General features: G+C 42.8%; 2 protein-coding genes across 8 annotated transcripts in view; both read right to left on the bottom strand.

Moving 5' to 3' along the window:
- The window catches only part of Mapre1 (microtubule associated protein RP/EB family member 1), a 28,343-nt gene extending 12,484 nt beyond the window's left edge, over positions 1–15,859 (bottom strand). Inside the window, exons 1-3 of the mRNA XM_020186212.2 lie at positions 15,732–15,859; positions 10,006–10,129; positions 1,800–1,945 (exon numbers count right to left, since the gene is read on the bottom strand). Coding sequence (XP_020041801.2) covers positions 1,800–1,945; positions 10,006–10,126 — 267 coding nt within the window. The 5' untranslated portion in view covers positions 10,127–10,129; positions 15,732–15,859. The remainder of the gene's footprint in view (positions 1–1,799; positions 1,946–10,005; positions 10,130–15,731) is intronic.
- A 4,779-nt stretch (positions 15,860–20,638) lies between these two features.
- Dnmt3b (DNA methyltransferase 3 beta) overlaps positions 20,639–24,869 on the bottom strand; it is a 35,895-nt gene continuing 31,664 nt past the window's right edge. For 2 of the 7 annotated variants that reach the window (XM_020186214.2, XM_074074556.1), the window contains 3 exons: positions 24,486–24,555; positions 23,625–23,743; positions 20,640–22,166 (listed from right to left, as the gene is read on the bottom strand). In XM_020186214.2, the coding sequence (XP_020041803.2) occupies positions 22,025–22,166; positions 23,625–23,743; positions 24,486–24,555 (331 nt within the window). In that variant the 3' untranslated portion in view covers positions 20,640–22,024. Of the gene's footprint in view, positions 22,167–23,624; positions 23,744–24,485; positions 24,556–24,869 lie in introns of all 7 variants that reach the window. The other 5 variants (XM_074074557.1, XM_020186215.2, XM_074074560.1 and 2 more) reach the window with 4 other exon arrangements.

The following is a 24,869-nucleotide window of genomic DNA, read 5'->3' as shown; positions in this document are numbered from 1 at the left end:
TACCTATAAAGCCAGAAGGATCAGAAGGATCACAGTTTGAAGACAGACTGGGCAAAAAGTTACTGAGACCTATCTCACAGAACAAACTGGATGTGATGGCAAATATCTATAATCCCAGCTACATGGGAGGTAGTGGTAGGAGGATGGAGGCCCAAGGCCGGCCCCAGGTTAAAATACAGCACCCTATCTGAAAAGTAACTAAAGCAAAAGGGATAAGGGCATGGATCAAGTGGTAGAGCACCTGGCTAGAAAGCTGGGGGTGGGGGGGGTAAGGGAGGGAAGAAAATACGTACAATGAATAATATGTGCCAATTAAAAATGTTTTAATATCAAAAAAGTAATATAATGTAAACTATACTCCTCTGACAATTTTTTTTTAATTACTTGGCATTGAAACATTTTCTAATAAAACATGTCTGGGGCTGGGGATATAGTTCAGTGGTAGACAGTCTGCCTAGCATGTGTGAGGCCTGGGTTAGATATGGAGTAAGACACACACACACACACACACACACACACACACACACACACACAAATTGGGGCTGGAGGTGTGGCTCAAGCAGTAGACTGTGAAACACTGAATTAAACCCCAGTATTATAACCCCTCCCACAAAAAAAAAAATGTCTGGGTTCCCTTCAAAATAATTCAGAAGGACACAGGGTAAGATAGAGTTAAAACACAACTGACTATGATAACCACTGAGGTACACAGGGGAGGGAGTACATTACACTATTCTGCTTTTGTATACTTTTAGAATCTTTCCACATTCAAAAAATAAAGCCAATAAAAGAAAAATGAAAAAAAAAAAAACAAAAAATAAAGCCAAGCATGATGGCTCACACCTGAAATCATAGCACTAGGGTGGCTGAGGCAGGACCATCACAAGTTCAAGGCCAGCTTGGGCTACATAACAAGACCTAGGCTCAAAATGAATATAATTTCATAAAAAAAGAGTAGAAAAGTCATTGTATATAGGCTACTCTTAATCTATGCCTAAAAACTAAATGATATTCTTATAATGCAAATGCTTACTTTATACATTATACATTGCACAGAAATAAAACTAAAACAAAAATAAGAACTGATTTTAAAATTAAAAAAAAAATTATCGAAGACAGTAAGCTTTATCAAAAGAAAAGTTATCCTCCCCCAAAAATGGTTTAAAAGGATAAGCTGTTCTAATGTGGGGGAGAAAAATAGTAACTGCTTACTTTAGCATACTCTATTAACCACTAAAACAAAGGTAATTATTTGTGCTAATAAAGCTGGTAAACAATTTCTGGTACCATTAAATAACCTCAGGCACAACAGGGAGCTTCCCAGCACCCACAAGGGATCCTCCATGGCCCCTGCCATAAAAATCAAATATTTCTACTGGAAATTATTCTGCTGGGACTTACAGTGTGCTTTACATAAGTAAATCCACATTCATGAGGTTCAATTCATGGGTTCAATCCCTAGTACCAACAAAAAAAAAAAAGAAAGAAAGAAAGAAGTAAATCCAGAGATTAAAGAGCGTTAGCTCCCAAAATAGTAGAGATTAATCTTTTTTTTTTTTTTTAAATCACTGGTACAGATGTAGAGTTGACTCCTCCAAATAGTTACTAAACTCAGTTGGTAAAGAAAGAAGACAGAAAAGGAAGCAGAGATAGGAGGAGAGAGGAAAACTTTGCTTCCTATAAATACATATTAACTAGAGAAAAGAGAGCTATATAAATTGGGGAAAGGAAAAAGAAAAATCTCAAAGTCATGGGCTACCTTCCAAATTAACCTAAAGAAAGGAATGAAATTTACTTACTTTGTCAACACCCATTCTCTTAAAACCTGCTTGTAGTATTTTGAAGTTCTGGATATATTCGTGTTCTAGCTTAGCTTGGAATTTTACTTTCTTCAAGGCAATGGAGCCAGGGAATAGCATGTCCATAAACTGACAATAGGCAGCTCCTGAGTGAACAACAACAATAAGACAATAAACACTGCATCACTGAATGCTATGAAAGAAGCATTTACCCAAATAAAATTTAAAAAGCTATAAAGTGGTCCTATACAAACCAAAAGCTTCATTACCACTTGAATTCAAAGTCAACTTTTAAAAATCTATTAACAAAACTATAGTTTTGAACTCAGCCTTGCTCTTGCTAGCCATGCCCTCAGTCCTTTCTTTGCTTTATTTTTTCAGATGGGGTCTTATGCTTTTTGATTAGGGCCATCCTTAGACCTACGTCTTCCACATTGTTGGAATTAGAGATATATACCATCATACTCAGCTTATTAGTTGAGATGGGGGGGGTCTCACAAACTTTTTGCCCTAGCTAGCCTCAAACCATGATTTTCCATTTCTGCTTACCAAGTAACTGGGATTACAGGTACGAGCCACTATGCCCTACATAAATCAACTTTTTAAAAAAATCCAAAAATGTCATAATGAAACCCAATATTTGGTACAATTAGTATAAGCTAGTAAAAAAATAAAACTACATAGATACTGGCCATCAGTGGCTCATGCCTATAATCCTAGCTACCTGGAAGTTTGAGATCGGGAAAATCACGGTTCAAGGCCAGCCTAGGCAAGTAGTCTGCAATACCCCCAGAGCAAAAAGGACTGGAGACATGCCACAAACAGTAGAGAACCTGCTTTTGCAAGCATGAAGCCCTGAATTCAAACTCCAGTCCCATGAGGAAGAAAAGAGAAAAAAAAAAACCCCACAGGTGATTTATTAAGCATCTGTACTCACAGTACTGTTTTACATAGGACTATTTCACATGCAAAAAAGGACATTCTTCTGAAATAGCAAAATAATACACATTTACTAAAAATAAAGTATTCTCAAATCTTCCATGGGACTTAAAAGCAAGAGTCACCTGCTTCTCAGGAAAAGAACTATCACAGTTTTTATTTTAGAACTAGAAGAATGCTTAGAGACATTATAAATTTAAAAACTCACACCTGGGCTGGGAATGTAGCTCAGTGGTAGAATGCTTGCCTACACAGCTCAAGGCCCCTAAGGCAATCCTCAACACTGGGTAAAAATTTTTAAACAAGGACCAAAAATTGTGGCCCAGTATCACAGAAGCCAGAGACCAAGCTTAGGACCATATCCAAGCATTCTGATTTCTGTCCACTGCTCTTTTACACATCATTAGAAGTCCTCTTAAGATACCATGCACTTCCCAAAAGACTGTGACACAGGTTACTCCAGAGGCACCTGCACACCCATGTTTACTGAGGCACTATTCACAATAGCCAAGTTATGGAAACAGCCAAGATGCCCCACCACTGACGAATGGATCAAGAAAATGTGGTATCTATACAAAATGGAATTTTATGCAGCCATGAAGAAGAACGAAATGTTATCATTCGCTGGTAAATGGATGGAATTGGAGACCATCATTCTGAGTGAGGTCAGCCTGGCCCAAAAGACCAAAAATCGTATGTTCTCCCTCATATGTGGACATTAGATCAAGGGCAAACACAACAAGGGGATTGGACTTTGAGCACATGATAAAAGCGAGAGCACACAAGGGAGGGGTAAGGATAGGTAAGACACCTAAAAAACTAGCTAGCATTTGTTGCCCTTAACGCAGAGAAACTAAAGCAGATACCTTAAAAGCAACTGAGGCCAATAGGAAAAGGGGACCAGGAACTAGAGAAAAGGTTAGATCAAAAAGAATTAACCTAGAAGGTAACACACATGCACAGGAAATCAATGTGAGTCAATGCCCTGTATAGCTATCCTTATCTCAACCAGCAAAAACCCTTGTTCCTTCCTATTATGGCTTATACTCTCTCTACAACAAAATTAGAAATAAGGGCAAAATAGTTTCTGCTGGGTATTATGGCTTATACTCTCTCTACAACAAAATTAGAAATAAGGGCAAAATAGTTTCTGCTGGGTATTGAGGGGGTGGGGGGAGAGGGAGGGGATGGAGTGGGTGGTAAGGGAGGGGGTGGGGGCAGGGGGGAGAAATGACCCAAGCCTTGTGTGCACATATGAATAATAAAAGAAAAAAAAAAAGATACCATGCACTTGAAAAGATTCACTTTCTGCTATTTCACTGTCATTGGCTCAAAGTATTAATATATAAACAGAAAAACATTAAGGGCCAGATGTGGTGGTACCCATCTAAAATTCCAACTACAAGGAAGGTGGAGGTAGGAGGAATGTGTTCCACGGCCAGCCCTGGGCAGAAGTGCAAGACCCTATAAAAAATAAACTAAAGCAAAAAGGGCTTTGAGGAATGGGTCAAGTGGTAGAGTGCTTCTTAACAAGGTCAAGGCCCTGAAGTCAAACCCCAGTACCACCAAAAAGACAAAGGGAATATAACTCAGCACTTCAGTGCTTGCCTACTACACATAATGCCCCAAATTTGATCCCCAGCACTGGGACTGGGGGGGAAGACCCCAATAAAAATAAAGCTTTTGGACAATTCATAGAAGACACGTAAGTGACTAATAAACACATGGGGGTGAGGGGATGTAACTCAAAGAAGTAATCTAAACATAAGGAAAAAATCAAGCCTGGTGGCATATGCCTATAGTTCCAGCAACTCAAGAGGCTGAGGCAAAAGAATCCTGACTCCAAGGCCAGTCCAAGCTATATCTTGAGGTCCTTTCTCAAAAAACAAACGAACAAAAAAAACTGAAGAAACCTCCCAAATGCTTTAACACTAACATAAAGGGAACACAAGACTATAAACTGTAACAGTGTTCAGGCTTCAGTAAGTAGGTGAAACCTGAGTCATCTAAAACGGCGAATAAAATATGGGAAGAAAGGGCAATGAAGACATTAATACAGACATTAAAAATCAGGCTCAAGATATTTCAACATGGAGGCTGGCAACAATGGCTCACATCTATAATCCCAGCTATTTTGGGAGGCAGAGGTCAGGAGGATTGCAGTTCACAGAGAACCCACACAAAAAGTTAGCAAGACTCTCACAATCAATAAGCCAGGTATGGTGGCACACATCTTCGTTCCCAGCTGCAAGTGAACCCACAAACAGAAGGTTCAAGGTCTGAGGCTGGTCCCAGAGGCAAGACCTTACCAGAAAAGTAACTAAAGCAAAAAATGGTTGGAGTGTGGCTCAAGTGGTAAGGCCTAGCAAGCAAAGGCCAAGTCCAAACCTCAGTACTTGCAAAAAAAAAGGGTGTTTTGAAATAGGAAAAATACTATTTTGACTTTAAAAACAGGAAATACATGTGTTCGTATATACTACTTAACGCAACAGTCTGGAAGGACAACAAACTGTAAACTAAATACCCATTCCATTACCAGGATTGATACAGAGAACTACCCTACTACAGACAGAACAGAGGAATGGTAGGCAAAAGGCAACTAATGGCTGGTGGAGTGGCTCAAGTGGTAGAGCACCTACCTAGCAAACATGAAGCCCTAAGTTCAAACCCCAATACCGCAAAAAAAAAAAAAAAAAGAATTAGTGGTCTTTTTGACAAAAGCAATCCCTTATCAAAATCATTCTCTTGTGATCGAATTTTTTCCTGATCACTATTTTTCCAAACTACTGGATGACTAGCTCTCCAAAGTAGACTATGAAATGTAACAATGAATCTCAAAACAACCTGCCAACTCTGTCATTGAAAGTTAACCTCACCTCTTCTCACTACCAGAGCCAATCAAAGGCTCATTACACTGTTGGGGACAGGGAGCTCCTGGTGCTGACAAAACTTTGCCACTTCATAGGCACCTCAAAAATTTGTCTCCTGAGAAAAACCTGTTTTTATCTTTTAAAGCCTGTGCTAGGTGAATTCTTGTCTACTTGACCCTTTGCTCACCAGAGGCAAGATCAGGAAGCAGGCACCAGTGCTAATAAAGGCTATAGAGATTCTCTTCCAGCCTCAGAAACCACAGGGGATGGAGGAGCCTCCTTGTCTCCAATCCCCTGGCTGCAGGCCTTCTTCAGGGCAGTATCTGAGCTCATCCTTTATGGTCTCATACTGGAAGGGACAGTAGTGAAAGACAAATGCTATCAGCTAGTACTCAAAGTTAGCTTCTACCCAGCTTTCAAGAAAGACTACTTACGAATGAATACAAGTTTGTTTATGAATTAGCACTTACCACTTTCTACTAGGGAAAAGCACCTTATCTGTGGTAAGAAAAGTGGCAGCTGTTAAAAAAACTGAAATACTTCACAGATTTTGTAGTGAAACAGTGTCATTGTCATTGATTATATGTAATTATATTTGTTCAACTCTTCCAAATGTTTCTTTAAGGGCTGGAGATATGGTTCAAACAGTAGAGAACCTGCTTTGCAAAGGTGAAGCCCTGAGTTCAAATCCCAGTCCTGCCCGCTCCCCAAAAGAAAAACAGAACAAATGTTTCTTTAAAATATAAGATGCATGTCGTAGAAAGTATATGTGCTGTGTGGTCAGAAAGATCTCAATTCGAAACCAGGCTCCATAGGCAATGTATAAGCCACATGAGCAATCTCCTATCTGTGCAACACGGACATGTCCTCTCCAGAGGTCACTCACTCACCTCCAGGGTCTGGCAAACAATTAATACCTAAGAGCTATTATTACAAGGCACCCTCACAACAGTCAAACAGGTGGGCCAGGTGCTACTGCCCCAGTTTAACAGATGAGAAACTAGAATATCAACTGACTCCTCCAAAGTCACATGGCCCAGAGCAGACTGAAGCCTTTTCATGCCCAGTCCTGTCCACGACGGTTCCGTCTAAATGAGATAAACCTGGTGCCAGACTGGCACAAGTGCAACCTACCTACACAGGAAAAGAGGTAACTCTTTTCCAGTTAAGTGACATGAATATTTATAGGAAAAGTTTTAGGGAGAAATTGCTGGTGACAAAGCTGCCTCCAATGAAGGCAAGAATGACATCACACATTAGTCATAGATCACAGGGTAAACAAGCGCTTTAAAGGCCTTAAATAAATAGAACAAGGAAGGCAGGCACCAGTTGCTCACACCTGTAATCCTAGCTACTTGGGAGGCTGAGATCAGGAGGATTTGTAGCTCAAGGTCAGCCAAGACAAATAGTTCATGAGACCCCCATCTCCAAAATATCAGACTAAAATGGACTGGAGGTGTGGCATGAGTGGTAGAGCACCTGCTTTGCCAATGAGGAAACCCTGAGTTCAAACTCCACTCCCACCAAAACCAAAAACAAACAAAAAAACCAAAAGTGAAGATACTGAGGAAACTATAGAAAATGGAGGGAAAGCAGCACAAATGTAAGGCTAAATTGTTAGCCTTAAATTGTTAGTCATAGACTAACAAAATAATTAAGGTTTGATAAAAGTAATTGTTGCTGGGCACTGGTGCCTCACGCCTGTAATCCTAGCTACTCAGGAGGCAGAGATCAGGAGGACAGAGGTTAAAAGCCAGCCCAAGCAAACAGTTTATGAGACCCTATTTCAAAAAATTCCATCACAAAAAAAGGGCTGGTGGAGTGGCTCAAGTGGTAGAGCACCTGCCTAGCAAGCATGAAGCCCTGAGTTCAAACTCCAGCATTGAAAAAAAAAAAAAAAAAAAATAGATTGTTGGGAACCACTGCTTTACTGTATACCTTCACACATAGCATCCCTCTGAACATCTGTAAAACCTGTGAGATGGAGATTAAACCTCAAAGAGGAAATAAAACAAGCAAATGAAACTAAAACCAAGACCCAGCAAAAAAAAAAAAATTTTTTGAAGAAGGCTGGCAGTGAGGTTCAAGTGGTAGAATGCCTGCCTAATAAGCGTGAGGCCCTAAGTTCAACCCCATAGTGACACCATAAAACAAAAACAAAATTTTGAAAAATACAAAAGCTGAGCTGACAAAAAAACATAAATGATACTAGTAATTTTAAATCAATCCAAATGGTACCAGTCATAAAGAAAAAAGTCCGAAAAGCAAGTAAGGTATAGAGGTTGAACAACACAGGTTCTGGATTTGAACAAAAGTGCAAGTCCTTAGCTGGATATACATGAACTTGTTACTCAACATCTCTCAGCCATCCTGAGAATGAAACTGATAACCAAAAATATGTCATGAAGTACAGTGACAATTAAAAGAAGGAGATGCTTGAAAAGCATTTGTGTAACTCTGGCACACAAACGTCCAAGTAAATGGTTGTTGTCCTTATTATCCAGAAAACCAGAGGGTTTTGATTCTGTGCCCCATTAACTTTTTTTTTTTTTTTAGTGCTGGGGTTGAACTTGGGTCCTTGTGCATGTTAAGCAAGGACTTTACCACTGAGCTATGGCCCCAGCTGCCAACACTTGATTTTTTTTCTTCTTTTCTTTTTAACTTCCAGTGCTAAGGATCAAACCCAGAGCCTTGTGCATGTTAGACAAGTGCTCCACCACTGCTGAGCTACAACCCTGACCCCAAGACAAGAATTTAAGCAGAATACACATCCCTTTTCTAGAATATTCCTGACCTCATCTTCCATCTGTGGAAGATTCAGTTTTGACAATCCTGACACATTCTATACCATGTCTGAAGTCAGGGACAGTCAGAAAAATTCAAAAGTAAGACAAAAATCTGTAAAGGAAGACAGATAAAATCTTCATGAGAAATAATTACCAAGGGCCTAATGTTCATACCCTTGATCTAGTAATTCTACTTCTAGAAATCACCAAAGAAATAAACAGAGATAAGACACGTTTGGGCCAATACTGGTGGCTCACGCCTATAATCCTAACCACTCAGGAGGCAGAGACAAAGAGGATCGTGGCTCAAAACCAGCCTGGGCTAATAGTTCCAGAGACACTATCTCGAAAATACCCATCACAAGAAAGGGATAGTGGAGTGGCTCAAAGTGTAGGCCCTGAATTCAAACCCCAGTAGAGCCAAAAAAAAAAAAAAAAAAACCCAAAAGATACATGTTAAGGCTGGCAGAGTGAAACAAGTGGTACAGTGCCTGTCTAGCAAATTTAAGTCCCTGAATCCAAACCCCAGTACTGCAAAAAAAAAAAAAAAAGAAAAAAATGTTAAAGGATATTCAATCTAGTTATTATAAATAATGGAAAAATGGGAAATAACCTGAATGTCCAAAAACTGGGATAAGATCAAGCAACTCCAACAAATTTAAATATTTCCAAGTTACTGAATGATACTGGAGAATATCCACAAACTCTTAAATGATAAAAGCTGGAACATATGCATATGTATCAATATACATATAGAATACATACATACAGAAAGGTGACAAAGTTGTTCTGAATAATACAATTCTAGGCATTTTTATTTTCTACTACTTTTATAAATGTTATACAGTAAGTATACACAGAAACAGATGATGTTTTTTGTTCTTGTTTTAAATCATTACCTCTCTGGCAAATTGTAGTTTGATAAAATTTGTGGCTCAAACAGCACTGGCCCAACTTTGATCTTCTGCTTGAGAATAAGAAATGTCAGAGATTAATATAAAAACTAGAGGGCTAGGCTGGGTGCCAGTGGCTCATGCCTGTAATCCTAGCTACTCAGGAGGCAGAGATCAGGAAGACTGCAGTCCAAGGCCAGCCCAGGCAAATAGTTCGTGAGACTCTATCTCAGAAACTCAAAACACAAAAAAGGACTGGAGTAGCTCAAATGGTAGTGCACCTGTCTAGTAAGTGTGAGGCCCTGAGTTTAAACCCTAATACCACCAAAAAAAAAAAAAGCTCTGGAATTACTGTTCAGTGGTAGAACACTTGCCTAACACGTATGAGGCCCTGATTTCAATCACTAGCACCCAAACTTGTTTTTAAAAATTAAATAAAACTAAAACAAGTATAATTACTGTCCTTGAATAAATATTTGAAATCTGGCTACAAGAGTATAGACTGAGAGGTCTTGTGCTGCAGTCTCTGCAGAAGAGAGTGAACACCCTCTACAGAAGCATTCTCTTTATAAGCACAGTGCCTTTTAGAAAAGGAAGAAGGGTAGAGCTGAGAGGAAGAAATGGGCAGTTCTCTGTGTGGTTCTACAGATACAGGCCTGCACATTTCCAAAGGACCTGCAGACATTCCTAGAAAAGAAGTCTAGTGGATTTCTCTTACCTGAGCACAACTGTTCAATCTTTGTCAGATTCAACTGCAGAGACTCATTGATCCAGGCCAGCATGTCATGTCGACTTAGGTTATCACTGGTGACTGATGTCGAGTATACATTCACTGCCATCTTCTACAATATGTAAGGGAAAAAGGAGTCATATTTTAGTTGGTATGCAAGTAAGGACAAGCATTTCACAGGCTTGCCGACAGCAAACCTGTGGGAATACTCAATTTTTAAGTCTGGCCTTCTTCATTGAGGGGTCAAACCAGACACTAGGATTCCAGCAAAAACCTGGACTTCCAAGCAAGATCCCCTGAAATTGTCTAACATCAGCCAGCCAAAAATTTAGGTCTCATTTTAATGAGTGATCTAAAATTATAAACTGTAAGAGGCACTAAGTAAAGGGATGAGTAAGTGCTTCATGAAAATGCACAGACAAGAACATTCCATTTAGAAAACAGGTGAAGGGCTGGTATGGAGTGTGGTAAGCATGCGCTGAGGCCTGGGTTCAATCCCCAGCATTGCCAAAAAGAAAAAACACAGGCCTGGATGGGTGTGTATGTTTGGGGGATGGGGGTGTTTCAAAGGTAGAATGCTCATCTAGCATGTACTAGGTCCCTAAATTTCCTTAAAACTGAAGAAAAAAAAATTCAGTCTAAACTTTCCAATCTAAACATCAAAATGTTTATAGAAGTTTTCTTCAGAGAGTAGGCAGTGGGCTTTTCTTAATTCTTTATACTTTTCAGTATTTCTTACATTTTCATTAAAGACTATTTCTACTTTCACCATTGGGGTGAAGGGGTAGGTCAGTGGTAGCACACTTGCCTAGCACGCACAAGGCCTGGGTTTGATCTGCAGCACCGAAAAAAAAAAAAATCTTTCATAATGGTAGGACTGGAGTTCAAACTTAAGGGTTTGTGCTTGCAAAGTAGGCACTCTACCACCTAAGCAACACCCTCAGTCCATTTTGCTCCGGTTATTTTAGAGATGGGGAGCTCTCAAAACTATTTGCCCAAGTTGGCCTCAAACTTTAATTCTCCTTATCTCGGCCTCCTAAGTAGCTAGGATACAGGTATGATACGTTCATAATTTTCAACAGTCTAGGTACTGTAAGGGTGGTGTCAAATGACAACAGTTGGGCACTGGTGGCTCACACATATAATCCTAGCAACTGAGGAGGCAGAGATCAGGAGGAGTGAGGTTCAAGGCCAGCCTAGGCAAAAAGTTCTCAAGACCCCATCTCAAAAATACACAGCACAAAAAAGGGCTGGGGGAGTGGCTCAAAAGGTAAAGTGCCTGACTAGCAAGCATAAGGTCCTGAGTTCAGGACCAGTACCACAAAAAAAAGGAAGAAAAAAAAAGGACAACCTAACAGGTGAAGATTCCTTCCTATAAATTTTCTACAGAATCTTCTGTGGACTAGAGGATATGTGAGTGCCTACTAAGCACCAGGTGCTTTCCAGACACTTGTCATTTAGCCCTAACAACACAATCACTTCATTCTCCTCATTTCCCAGGTAAAGAAAGGAAGACCCTAAGACTGCTGGCCAATCTCATCCAGCCCATTCTCAGAAAATGCCCCCCCTCACTCTTCTGCCAGACTTTTAAATTCAAAACAATAAATGGAGGCAAGGCTCAAGTAGTAGAGGGCTTGCCTACCAAACACAAGGCCTGTGGTTTAAACCCCAATACTGCAAAAATAAAAAAATAATAAACACAGCAACAAATCTCATTTAACTTTATAATTATTTTACTTATTTACTTATTCTTTTTTGGGCAGGGGGAGTGACAGGAGAACAGGGTCTTGCGATATTGCCTAGGCTAGTCTCAAGTGAGCCTCCTGCCTCAGCCTTCAGAATACCTGAGATTACAGGTGCACACAACCACACCCTAACAATCTCACTTAATACACTACTAAATGTGGGTACCATCCTCTATGAACACCAATCCAGTCATCTCTCATGCACTCAACAAATATTTCCTAAACTCTATCACATGCTGGGCACTGTTCTAGGAACAGGAAAACAGATAAGCAAGAGAGACAAGGTGCCTGTCCACAAGGTGTTCACATTATGGTGGTAAGACGTCTGCCACAGACCCAACACACAGAGGAACATCATTTCATACCAAAAATCTAGGCAGTGAGGGTGGGGAAATGTGACAGGGAAAGCCTCTGATCAACAGCTGACTTTATCAGAAGAAAGCAGCCTCACCTGGAGGAAGGGGTCAATCACCCAGTGAGCAAGAGTTAAACCAGGAACAAAAGTAGAAATAGCCCAGATGAGGTTAGGGCCCTGCAGACCACAGCATGAGTCTGGATTTTCTTCTAACTATTAAAGAATCCCACTATTTTTTCACTGAACAGTCAAATGAAGTATGGCTTTAGATATAATCCTTATAAAATGCCTTCAAATCCCACTTTTTTTTTTTTTTTTGTAGTTCTCAGGTTTGAACTCAGGGTGCCATGCTTGCTAGGCAGGCGCTCTACCACTTGAGTCACTCCACCAGCCCTGTTTTTAATTTCATTTATGTATTTTGTAATTTATCTTGTTTGATCTATTGGTTATTATTTTTTTCTTTGGCAGTACTGGGGCTTGAACTCAGAGTCTCATGCTCGCTAGGGGGGCACTCTATCATTTGAGCCACTCCACCAGTAAATCCCACTTTTAATAAATGAGATTCATACAAAATTGAAAAAAAAAAAAGAAGCCCACTGTTTTAAGTAGGACAGAGTCTTGTTCTCATTAAGGTCTGAAAAAGTTCATCTTGAATTTGAGTAAAGAGACAACAAACAGGAAGGGAAGACTCAAGCAATATGAGATAAGGGCAAGCTACTCCAGATCTAAATGAAATCCCTGGGCAGTCATTATGAGGACATACTATAAAACAGTAGGTTTTATAGTGACCTTGACACTTATAATTTTCCTCATTTCACAAGACATCAACATTGCCAATGGGGTGATGTGTGGGATACACAGCAATTTGGAACAACCATGAGATCCCAACCCTCGGCTCTCTTGTGGCATAGCTCCCTCCACATGCATTTCCTACACTAAGCTACTATAGACCTCAAGAGTCACACACCTACAAAAGGTGAGAACCAAAAGAGATAGATGCCTCCCATCTAATGAGCAGGGATGACTGAGGTCTATAGAAGCAAATGACTTACCAGCTCTGTGTCAGACATTCCTGCCAGCATTTGACACAGTGCCTTGCACAAAGCAAGCACCCAGTAAATGTTACTTGTTTTCAGGCTATGAGGAACATGTCAGAGAAAAACTTTTTTCAGAAAGCAAATCATCAACACTCTAACATTCCCAAGATCAACTGATAAGACCACAGACCAACAAACGCAATTTAATTCCTAACTCTACTGGGAAATTAATCCCTGTGTTTCCAGAGCACTTCATTCAAACATATACAACTGGAATTACCACAGTGGACTGGCATTATCTCTTCATTTCTGAACCATTCCAGACCAGATTTAGGATGGGAGGCAACCCAGTCAATGCAGAGCTTAGAATTTCAGACCCAGCTGAGGATCTGGGTTTGTATGTGAGGCTATCTCATTAGCTGTATGACACAGCAGCCAGAAAGAATTTTCTGAATCACAAATCAGATCAAGCCTCTCTCCTGTTTAAAATCCCTGAATGAATAAATGAAAAGCAAACCGTATCAGGTACCAAGGCAAAACATCCCAACAAAAAACATAATCCCAGGCTGAGGACTTGCAATCCACCTTGGTGATATTCATATATACACCAGATATTGTGTCTTGCTACTATAAAATGTAAGCAGCTGGTAAAGCCACGTGTGTCTCCTGACCACACCCCACTTCAGAAAACATTAATAACCTTACATCATCATATAATTTAAAACTCTTTCATTAGCAATACATTAATACCTGGTCCCATGTGCTCCACAAACTCTACAGCCACTAAATACATGGGCTTAGGCACCCTGTGGATGTGCAATAAACATCCACTGACTCAGTCAATTAACTGGCTCTTCCAGGCAGTCAAAGCAGGGCCTAGTTCTCAGAACTACAGCTCCCATTCACCTTCTTCAGTAACAATTCCACTGCCTGCTCTCAATGGAAGACCCATGATTACCACACAAACCTCACCCTTCCTGGGCTCTCTGATCGAGGTTCCAACTACCACGACAACTCTACCACTACCACCACCTGCCTAGGTCTCTCTACCTGCAACAGCTCTCCTAGCAGAGTCCCTAACTCATTCTAATTCAGTGCTGGCTGAAGATAACCCTATTATTCTCAAGGCACAATCGTGAGACCTATGGGAAGGGAGAGAGGGAGGTACCGCTATTATGACCTAGATAGAACACTTCACCTGTAAAATGGGTAAAACTCTTCTGCACAAAGTAGTGAAGATTAATGAGAATCTAAGTAAAAGCACCTAGCTGAAAATGAAAAGCAGACCACGTCCTCAGCTTCCCTATGTACCATACACTGCATTAAGCACTTGACACACCTCACAGTGGCTGCATCTGCAGGCAACGTGCTTTCTGTACCTCCAGGAGAAACCATAATAAAGAGATTAAGAGCCTGGACTTTGGAGTCACAGATGCAGATTCAGACACTTGCTGGGAAGCATAAAGCAAGTCACTTCTCTGCTCAGAGTCTCATACTCCTCTCTGTAAAATGAAGACAGGCTGAGGACTTAGCTGAGTGGTACAGTGCTCGCCTAACATGTGGAAGGCCCTGAGATCCATCCCCAGCGGTGTCAAGAAAATAAAACAAAGATACTATCTTCTAAAAACAGTGTGAATATTAAGAGATATAATGCCACACCAAGCATTGAATACACTGCCTGACAAGTGTCAATTACTAAGAAGCTATCTTCATTACCAGAGAGACATCTCATCAGTTATGGCTGGCATAACTTCCCTCAATGGGCCTTAGGATCCTCATCTCCACCATAGGGCAGAGATCAGGCTCTGCCCCACAGCACCCGAGGGCAGCTAACCAGGGACTGGGAAAGCCCTGCTGATATCACCTTGTTACACTGCCTTCCCAGTAATTACAAGAAATTAACTTGTCTGTGTATTCGTTTTCTTATTCTTAGCTCCCTCCCCACAAGGCCTACTTCTGGGGAGCATGTCTTTGCCTGTCTACTTCTGGGTATAAAGTCAGCGCTTAGCAAGGTTCCCAGTTGGCATTCGACAAACACCCTTTGAAGAAGAGCTGGCTTACGTTACGCGTGCTAAGACTTCTCTACTTAGTACTACCGTCCCCGTTTCACAGACGAGGAAGCTGAGGCCCTGAGGTTAAAGCACCAGCCCAAGGTCGGAAGAGTAGAGAGCGGAACCCAGGTCTACGAACGCCCACCCTTAGGAAACACCGCCTGCTACACTGTGGGTCTCCAGAGCTCCCTGCAGGCCCACCATGCCCACACACACCCCCCACCCGGGTCCAGGCGCGCCTGACCCGCCCCCCTCCCCCCGCCGTCCGCAAGCTCCACACCTTGGCGGCCTGGAAGCCCCCAGGCCGCCGAGGAGCAGCCCGCACTTCCGGCCCCAGGCCCCACCCCCGGTAGAGCGGAACGCGCGCCCCCCGGCCCAGGCCGCGCGCGCCGGGTCACGGCCCCGCCCTTCCCCCACCCGGCCCGAACAGCACAGCCGTGTGTAGCGGCCGTCCACAGGGGCTACATGGCCGAGATCCATCATGCCACCCCCACAGCCGCCGCTCCGGGCCCGCTAGCCGACTCACCGGCTCTCGGTGGAATCGCGTCCACTGCCCGCGCCCAGCTCCGGTTCCGTCTTCGTCTGGTTCAAACCGTCCGACCCCGCCCGCTCGCCCGCCCGCGCGATGACCTCACACGCAGCCCCCTGTGACGCGCCAACGTAAGGGCTAGTCATCGCCCGCCGGCTCCTTTTATAGAGAGGGACCTGGCTGCGCGCCGGAGGTGGAGCCTAGTCTTTGATCGACAGCTGGGGTACCCAGGAGGCGGGACGCCGACTGCGAGAGCGACTGGCTCGGCTGCACCCAATGGGATCTCGTCTCAGTTGGCTTGACTCCGCCCAGAAGGCGGGGTCCAGTTACACAGCCTCCGCCGCAATAGCCAAAAAAGAATTGGTTTTACAATTAATTTCTACAAAGATGGGTTTTGGGCAAAGATACTTGGTAGGCGTTTGAGGTGATATGTCACCTCAGACACGTTCTTGCACCATTCTATCTGTAAGAGCCCTGAAATATGCGACTTATTTTCTTCTTAGTACTAGATGAAGTTGTTCTATTTGTTTATGCCTTTATTGTATGCCTTCCCATAAAGTGCATGGAAGCAAGCGCCTTCTTATTCCAGTTCTGAGATGTGTCCCAGTGTCATCAGAGCCTTGCTGAAAGAATGAATTACGCTACTTTACCGCAGAGGAAACTGAGTATCAGCGAGACCCATTGACTTACCCAGATTCACAGAGGTTGATTCAAATTTCGGCCTGATTTCTTTGTCTAGATATTATTTATTCGTGTATTCAAAAAATATTTATCTTCTGTGACCGAACAGGCCCTCGGGATTTGATGATGATGACCTTAAAACCAGACCCAGCCTCTGGCCTCTCAAAAGGTTCCAGTCTGACAGTGGAGGCAAACAGGACAGACACAATGACACAAATCCCTGTTTAATGATAAATCAGATTGATTTGTCACTGTGCTAGCAGGAGTGGTATATGCAAGTAGTGATGGCACTTGCACTGTGTGAGCAGGATTTTAGAGGTGACTTCTTTTCAAGTCTCACCCAGTTAATTGCTGAAACTCAGAGAAGCGTTCAGAGAACAATAGGTGAGCCATCTGGGCAGGAGCTGGAAGCATTTTGATATTCCAATTACCAGCACATACTGCTGGTTTCCGTGGTATGTGCTGCTCCAGGAAACTATTGCAAGAGACTCAACATCACTTCATGTGGAAGGAAAGACTTCCCAGACAGTGACACTTGTCCTGAAACATGAGGAATTATCCTGGCACAAGGTTTGGGGTAGGAAAGGCAAGCAAGAGGCAAAAGCCAGCCTTTCTATAATGGGTTTTTTCAAGAAAGGATCTCTTAAACTATTTGCCAGGGCTGGTTTGGAACAGAGACCCTCCTGATCTCTGCCTCTTGAGTAGCTAGGATGACAGGTGTGAGCCATCTGTGTCCAGAAAGCAATTATTTTAATGTGAAGTAATATCACAGATAGGACTTGTGAAATAAAACATTTACAAGCATGAAGCCCTGAGTTCAAACCCCAGTAACACTCCCCCCCAAAAAAGAGCCCTATGACTTCAAGGCCTGCCTGAATTTTACAAATGTATGACAACTTTATTGAAAAACATGGTATTGGCAGATCTCAGCTTTATTGTACTAAAAAAAATGTGTTGAGAATTTCACAAGTTCATGGAAGAAATGACAACAAAAATAGGAAGTTATCATAGAAAGTGCTTTGTGTTAACATAGATTCTACTATCTAGAGATAAATATTTATAATTATATTACTTCTAGGCCCTAATCCTGTCTAGAATAGGGACAAGGAAGACTTCCTGGAAGAGGTGAAAACTGGAGGACTATACTGGCAAGGGCAGAAAGCTGCTCCTGGCAGAGATTAACATGTACAGACTCAGGGTGAGCACTTGCTAATTCCAGTGATGCCAACCTCTGCTTTCTTTCTGCAATGCTGACACCTTGGAATAAACCACAACTCAGAGAACACAAACAGGTTATAAGATCTCAAATACCAAGCTTAAATGTATAGTTGTCTTATTAACTTGTATAGTTCGCAATTTTGAGTTTTAAAAATAAACCAGGCATGGTGACATACTTCTATAATCCCAGCACTCCTCAATGATGAGGCAGGAGAATCTAGAGATCATGGTTTAGGATCCATAGCAAGTTCCAGGCCAGCCTGGGCTACATACCAAGACCTGGTCTCAAAACAGCAAAGAGTCTGGCACCACTGGCTCATACCTGTAATCCTACCTACTCAGGAAGCAGTGATCAGGAGGCTAGAGGTTCAAAGCCAGCCTGGGCAAACAGTTCAGGAGACCCTATCTCAAAAATACCAACACAAAAAAGGGCTGGTGGAGTGGCTCAAGTGGTAGAGCACCTGCTTAGCAAGCATGAGGTACTGAGTTCAAACCCCAGTACTGACCAAAAAAGTTTTAAAAATTGAAAGTAACTAAGTGTAATATGTGATTCTAAAATGGATAACATGGATATCAAATAAGGAAAAAATTATCTATAAAGACATCATTGGAGCGATTGGCAAAATCTAAACGAGGATTGTATATGAATGCTCATTTCATGACTGTGATAAAGTTATAAGAAAATTGTAGTTTTAGGAAATACACACTAAAGGATTTGAAGGTGAAGAGGCATCACATTTACATCTGTCCAATGGTTATGTGAAAAGTGTTATTAAGAGAGGATAACAAAGCAATGCCACAAAACGTTAATAATTGTTTGGGGTTTTCTTTGGGGAGAGCAGTACTGGGGTTTGAATTTAGGGCTTCACCTATTAGGCAGACGCTCTAGTGCTTGAGCCACACCACCAGCCCATATTTGGAGAATGAGTCTTGCAACTTTTCTGTAAAAGCTTTTAAAAATTGATAAATTTTAGCAGAAAGGAAACAAAGGGAGGGAAAAAGGAAGGCAGTTAGGTTGGATCAAAGAATGAAGCAAGAAAGGTAATTATACCCCAGGCCACAAAGGGCAACAAGTCATTTCAAGCTCCAACAAAATAAAACAAGATGCAGATGATACCAAAGAGTAAAGGTTGCCAAATTCAGACCAGATTTCAACTCACAGCCCCTAAGGCTTGTGGCTGCATGACCTTGGGGAGGTGAGGAGACCTCTCAGTTCTGTTCCTATAATCCAGGCAACCAGGCCTCCCACCAACACTGTTAGAATTCTGCAGTAAGGAATAAAGCAGCTCATTTGACCAACATATCAGTCCTGAGACAGACTTTACAACTGGGCAAGCTGAGGCTCACCTAAGGTCATAAGTACTCAGCTTGCTAAAAAAACAGTGGGACACCACACAGCCATGGAACTGCCAGTCCCTGCACCACCATCCCCAGATGAGATCCCTGGGCAAGGCCAAAGCTACCTCCCAAACAAGGAGCATCCAGGCCCCGACAATGAGGGACTTAATGCTAGATGCTGCAGTTGCTAGTTAGCATAAACAGCCCAGCTGCAATGTATCTGGGGCAATACTGCCCAGTCCATCTTGAGAACTTTATTATTCATAAGCATTCCTCCTTTCTGTCATCAGCATCCATCATGTCACTAACACTGCATTGACTGATGGCTCGTTTTCACAATACCACTTAGTACAAGCGAAGGGGCTATTTCCTGCCTAGATCTGATACTTGAAACCCTACAAAGGTTTTATTTATAATCCCTATATTCTAGATATAAGATGAAGTTACCTACTCCAAGTGAGATGGCAGTGTGCCAGATTTGACATAAACCCACAAGACTGCTTCAAAAAAGGGCCACATGGGGAGCAAACTCCAGCTTCTTCCCCGGTATGTTCTGTCGAGCTTCCACAGGTACAAAGACCATGCAGATCCAAGCAAACACAGAATTACCCCCACAGTCCTTCCAAGGCCTCTGCCAACCTGCCCCGCAAACAGGCCCTCACCTTGAGAGGTGGTCCATCTCTCTTGGGGTTCCGAGGCCGAGGCTGTTTATTTTGCTTCATCCTGTCCTGGCATTTGCTGCAGCACTGTACACAAGATGGCTTAATTGGACAAGCAAGGCCCCTGGGGTCTCAATGCCTCAGGTGGAGCCCAGGCCCAGCCTCTTGCTAATTGCCAATTGTTTCACCATAGCAACTTGCACCTGTGTGGTTCTTACAGCCTGTGGCAACTTTCTAACATAATTTGGTGTCCCATCCTTTCACTCTCAAAACTTCTCTAGGGCCACTTTGGGAACCCGACCTATGGGCACATGGTCGTGTCACAAAATTATAGCCGTGTCACAAAAGTGCCAAGTCTGCCTAGTACACACATGCCCCTCATTCATGCCTGACTCCCTCTTTACATGCACCAGCTAATCAGCTTTAGCCTCTGGAGAGGTATTTCCCTTGCCACCTCTCTGAACAAAGGCTAGAGGTAGAGTATTTTAGTCTGGGGTTACAGCTCACTGAGAACTGCTTTTCCCCCAAGGGCTATGCTGGGATCACAGAGCCATTCCCAACCAGTGCCTGATTGAGAACAACAAAATGGCAGCAGTCAAATAGGGTGCAGAATTCCACAGAAGCAGGAGGAACTGCGTATCTGTGCTGGTGTTCTTGTAGGTGGTCATCACCTTAGTTAGCTGCCTCAGAAGTGCAGAGAGGGATATTCCAAACACCAAGCCTTTGAATGTCAACCAAGCTTGGGAACCAAGATTTAGATGCCCATTCACTAGCCCAGTGTGGTCCCAAGCAATCACGATATCACAAGCCCTGTAGGAGCTGATGATGTAGAATTGAGGACACTGCTTGGGCCCCATGGCATCCCACAGTGCTTGAATGCATGTTATGACCTAGCTCAATCACCAACCCTTACACTTCAGCCCAGTCCTCCAAAGCCCCACCCACCTGGCCTGTAAAAGAACAAAATGGACACCAGACTATTATAGAGAAATACTGATTTTAATTAAACAGAATAAGGTAAACTCTAGGCAGTGATCTTTCGGTCTAAAAATTAGCAAAAACTGTTGAAGCAAGGCACAATATTTCCCCATTCTTGTTACGTGGCTCCAGTAACCAAAATAAAAAAAAATTGTAATGAAAAACACATAAAAATAGAAGTCAAATTTTTTTTTAAAAGTGTATTTAAAAAAAAGACCCACAAAACTTGTCGAGGTTGTTCTTATTCTACAAAATAGCACCAGTAAGAAGTGTAAAAGGTGTTAAAAAACCATTACAGCATTTCTGAAATGCAGCTTGTTTGACCTCCCATCCCTCTAAAAACAGACATATTGTGGAATAAAAAAAGGATTTTAAAATCTCTGAAGGGAGGATTGAGTTTTTATTGCAGTGTTCCCTCTGCCATCTCTTAGATGAAGGGGAAAATGTGCTTCTGCCCCTGGCTGTCATGGCTTCAGTCTAGGAAGATGAGGAATTACAGTATCAAACTTCTCTCATCTGGGGACCCGTGCCGGTACCTGGGTGTGTAGGATGGAGAGGGTACTTGTGGTGGGCTGTATTACCTAAGCCCCTCACATAGGGAAGAGGGGAGACTGAACACGTCCACATAATACATGGCAGTTTATATTATGCTAACTTAGCCTGCCCCTTCCTGAGCTCCCCAGGGGGCTCTACTGGAGTTAACAGGGAAGGATTCTAGCTAAGGGTGGCCTGCCTTGAGTTTGTGGGGGAAAATAGCCCTGAATATGATGTCATCCCTGCTGCAATCATCATCATGATGGGAAATACTCCAAAGCAGACTCCAGTCATTGTGCCAGGGGAAGGGGTCAGGTAAAATTCAAGACATATATATCATTTCCTTTTCTGCTATCCCTAAAAACATCCTGGGCCCTGAAAATGTCCGTCAGCTACATGTCTACAAATGCACACTCCAGTAAACATGGAGCCGCAGACATTGAAAAAAATTAAAGTCTTACAGTAACTGTCTTGGGTGATTTTGCAGCATTAACCTGAGTATTAGAAAGCTGTCAGCACTGTGGTTTTGGTATCTTAGCCATTGATTCACTGAGAGGTAAACCCAGGAGGGGTGGGGGGAGCCATTTTTCTATCTACTTCAAGTTTTAAGGTTTGAAATGAAAATGAGCACCATGTTTGACCACTCTGAGCAGCCAAGTCTGAATTGTGCACAAAGAGGTGGCACCTCGGGCTCCCCCTGAAGGAGAGGGTCAGGCGGCTCTGCTCCCACTGAGCAGGAGAGAGCTGAGGTACACATTGAGACCCCACACAGCTGAGCTGAGGAAGGGCAGAGCTGGGGGGATGGGGGAGGGAATCAGTTTCAGGAATCAGGGCCCTGGTGCCCTAACACCTCAGTGCCCCAGCAGGCCTGAGGCACTATAGTTATTCACATGCAAAGTAGTCTTTCAAGGGGGCGAAGAGGTGTCGGATGACAGGTACACTCCAGGACCTCCCGAGCAGCTTCTGGCGGGCACTACGACCCATGTTGGACACGTCGGTGTAGTGTACAGGAAAGCCGAAGATCCTGGGAGAGCACCAGGGTAGAAGACAAATCAGAAGTGCCCATCCCTCACGAATGCCAAGAACCTCTGGGTTCTGGGAAGTCCTCAGCCAGTTGGCAAGCTACCACTCTTCTACCTTCATCTTGTTCCTTCAGTCAGGCCCACTGGGCCTTTAGAGGAGCCTCTTCTGGACTGCCAGCCAGGGAATGCAGGTCCACTTGTGCAGAACACTTGTCGTGAGGGCACCTGTTCTATACACCCCCAGCTCTATATTCCTGGCACATATTCGGTGCTCAGGGGCCCTGGCTTTAATGTGTTGTATAAATTAATATATGCATGAATGATTGTCAAACAAGCTGTATTACCAGCAGACATGGATCCTTCTTCAAAGCACAATGATGGAAAAACTTCCTTATGAAGAAATAAGGTCACTCACAAAAACATCATCACAGGTAGGTTCGTGTGAGTACACCAGTTTGCCTAATGCTGAACACCTCAGTATTACCCAAGTTTACAACCCAATATGAAACATAGCACTAATATACCCATGGCTGAAGGGCACAACACCTCGGGGCCACGTCTTGTTTTGTCATACTTAGTTACAGTCAGTTGTACCTCCCCTTTTCACATATTCACCTAACTCTGTATGCTTGGATCTCAAAACCCAGAAGAACTGGGCTGAAAGAGTGGCTCAAGTGACAGAGCACCTGCCTAGCAAATTCGAGGCCTTGAGTTCAAGCAAAACCAAAAAGTTAAAAAAAAAAAAAAATTCACAAGATCTACAGCATGGATAAATTGGGCAAGGTTACTGACCAATTTTCTTTCCACTAATCAGAAGTTATTTTTATGCTACGACTACTTTTGTTTTAAGTCAAAAGAAATAAAAAAGAACTGAAATACCTGGAATGAAACTCTGCATGAAAATCTTCATAATACAGTCAAATATATAAAGACATAATGCATATCTTTAAACTACATTGCTAGCAAATAATAATTTCAAATACTGTAAGAACAAAGTAAAACAAGCAAACAAAAAAAATACAGGACGAAAAAAGAGAAAACAAAAGAAGGAACTCCATCCAAGATCAGAAGGAACTTCGCATCAGGATAGACAAACTTAGCTCAATAAAGACAGACAGACTATGGTAAAGTATGGCAAAGTAGGAATGAGCTAGAGTGAGCAACTTGGAAGAAATCTTCCAAGAATAAGCAATAAGGTTTCCTTTCACTGGAAGATGTCGGGGCCAGACAGGTGGTGGTGTCTAATGACTTCATGTCTCAGATTCCTCAATGCCCATCCACACCCACAATTTCTGCCAGAAAACAAGGGCTGGCTCTGATACTCCTGTTTCACAGGAGGCAGTGAGAACCTGCAGAAATAAGTGAAGCCCCTGCCCATTTGTGCTCCAGGCCTAGCTCATGCTCCTCCCCTTTCTGTCTCTGCCTGCACCATGACCCTCTCCAAGTGCAGCCTTGCTCACCTTTCGAGCTCAGTGCACCACAACACATCTTCTTTGCCATTCATGACAACAGGGAAAAGTTGGTTTTTCCCCTGTCTGATCGAGTTCGACTTGGTGGTTATTGTCTGTACTTTCTTTAACTGGAGAACAAAAGGACAGACATCATGAAGGGAACGCAGAGGAAGGCTTCTGTGAGGGGTCAAGGCCCACCAGTGAAGGGGGAGGCAGGTGCAGGAGAGAGGCAGCAGGGCCAGGCTTGCAAAGGGAGTGACAATGGGAGAGTCATGAACATTTTGTGCTTCCCACAAACACCAAGAAGTTAACAAATAAGCCTCAGAGAATGAGATAAGCAAAAAGTGACCATGAATGAAGGAGATCACATGGGGGCCAAGACACCAGTTACAGATCAAGCATGATTAAGGAAAAAGGTAGAAACAAACCACCCAGATATAAAGAATGGTCAGCCAGACTTTGGACAAACATTTTTGCTTGATGCAGACATGGAGAATTAGGCTTATAAATCTTATTTTTATCTGGGAGAATTAGGCTTATAAATCTTATTTTTATCTGCAGCTCCACAACAGATACTTTGTTTGCAAAAGGACACACTTATTAGTGAAAAGGCCAGTTTCAATTCTGCCTCTAGTAACAATTGGTAAGTATAGTTGCCTTTTCTCACAGTGATTTTTTTTTTTAATCAAGAACATTTCCTGCTCTCTGTACTTGAGGAGACAAACATGTGAGGAAAGAGGCCCAGCACCAGGGAGGGGGAGGCAAAGGAACCAGCCAGAAACCACCAAGGTCATCTACCAAGTCCCCACTGAGGGGTCACCAAGTGCATTTTCCAGGACACTGTACAGGCTGTTCAGGAACATGTCTTACCTTTGCTGTCCTACTGAATTCCAAGCAGTCCTGCAGTTCGAGTTTATCATTCTTTGATGCTATCACGGGCCTGGGAACAGCCAAAACCCATTACTTTCTACCCTCTGCACAGGGGGCCTCAGTCAGGCATCTCACAAGGCAGGAGGGAGGGGTACCTCCATGGTGAAAATGTGCCCTGGCAATGAATGTACCACATATGGACAATCCAAACAATCCTGTTTTGCAAAGCCAGGGGTATAGGTTTACTAGTCCCTGCAGGCAGCAGTCTAATGTCCGCATTTTAGAATTAGTGAAAGCCAGACTTCCACTGAGGGACAAGGAACACTGGAGGGAGAAACAGGAGAACCCTCCAGGCCCACTGCTCCTGGCTTAGTGAACTTTAGC

This window comes from Castor canadensis, chromosome 5, assembly GCF_047511655.1.
Source record: "Castor canadensis chromosome 5, mCasCan1.hap1v2, whole genome shotgun sequence".
NCBI classification, from domain to species: Eukaryota; Metazoa; Chordata; class Mammalia; order Rodentia; family Castoridae; genus Castor; species Castor canadensis.
Note: the sequence above shows the minus strand (reverse complement) of the source record. Positions and strands in the feature narration are given on the sequence as shown.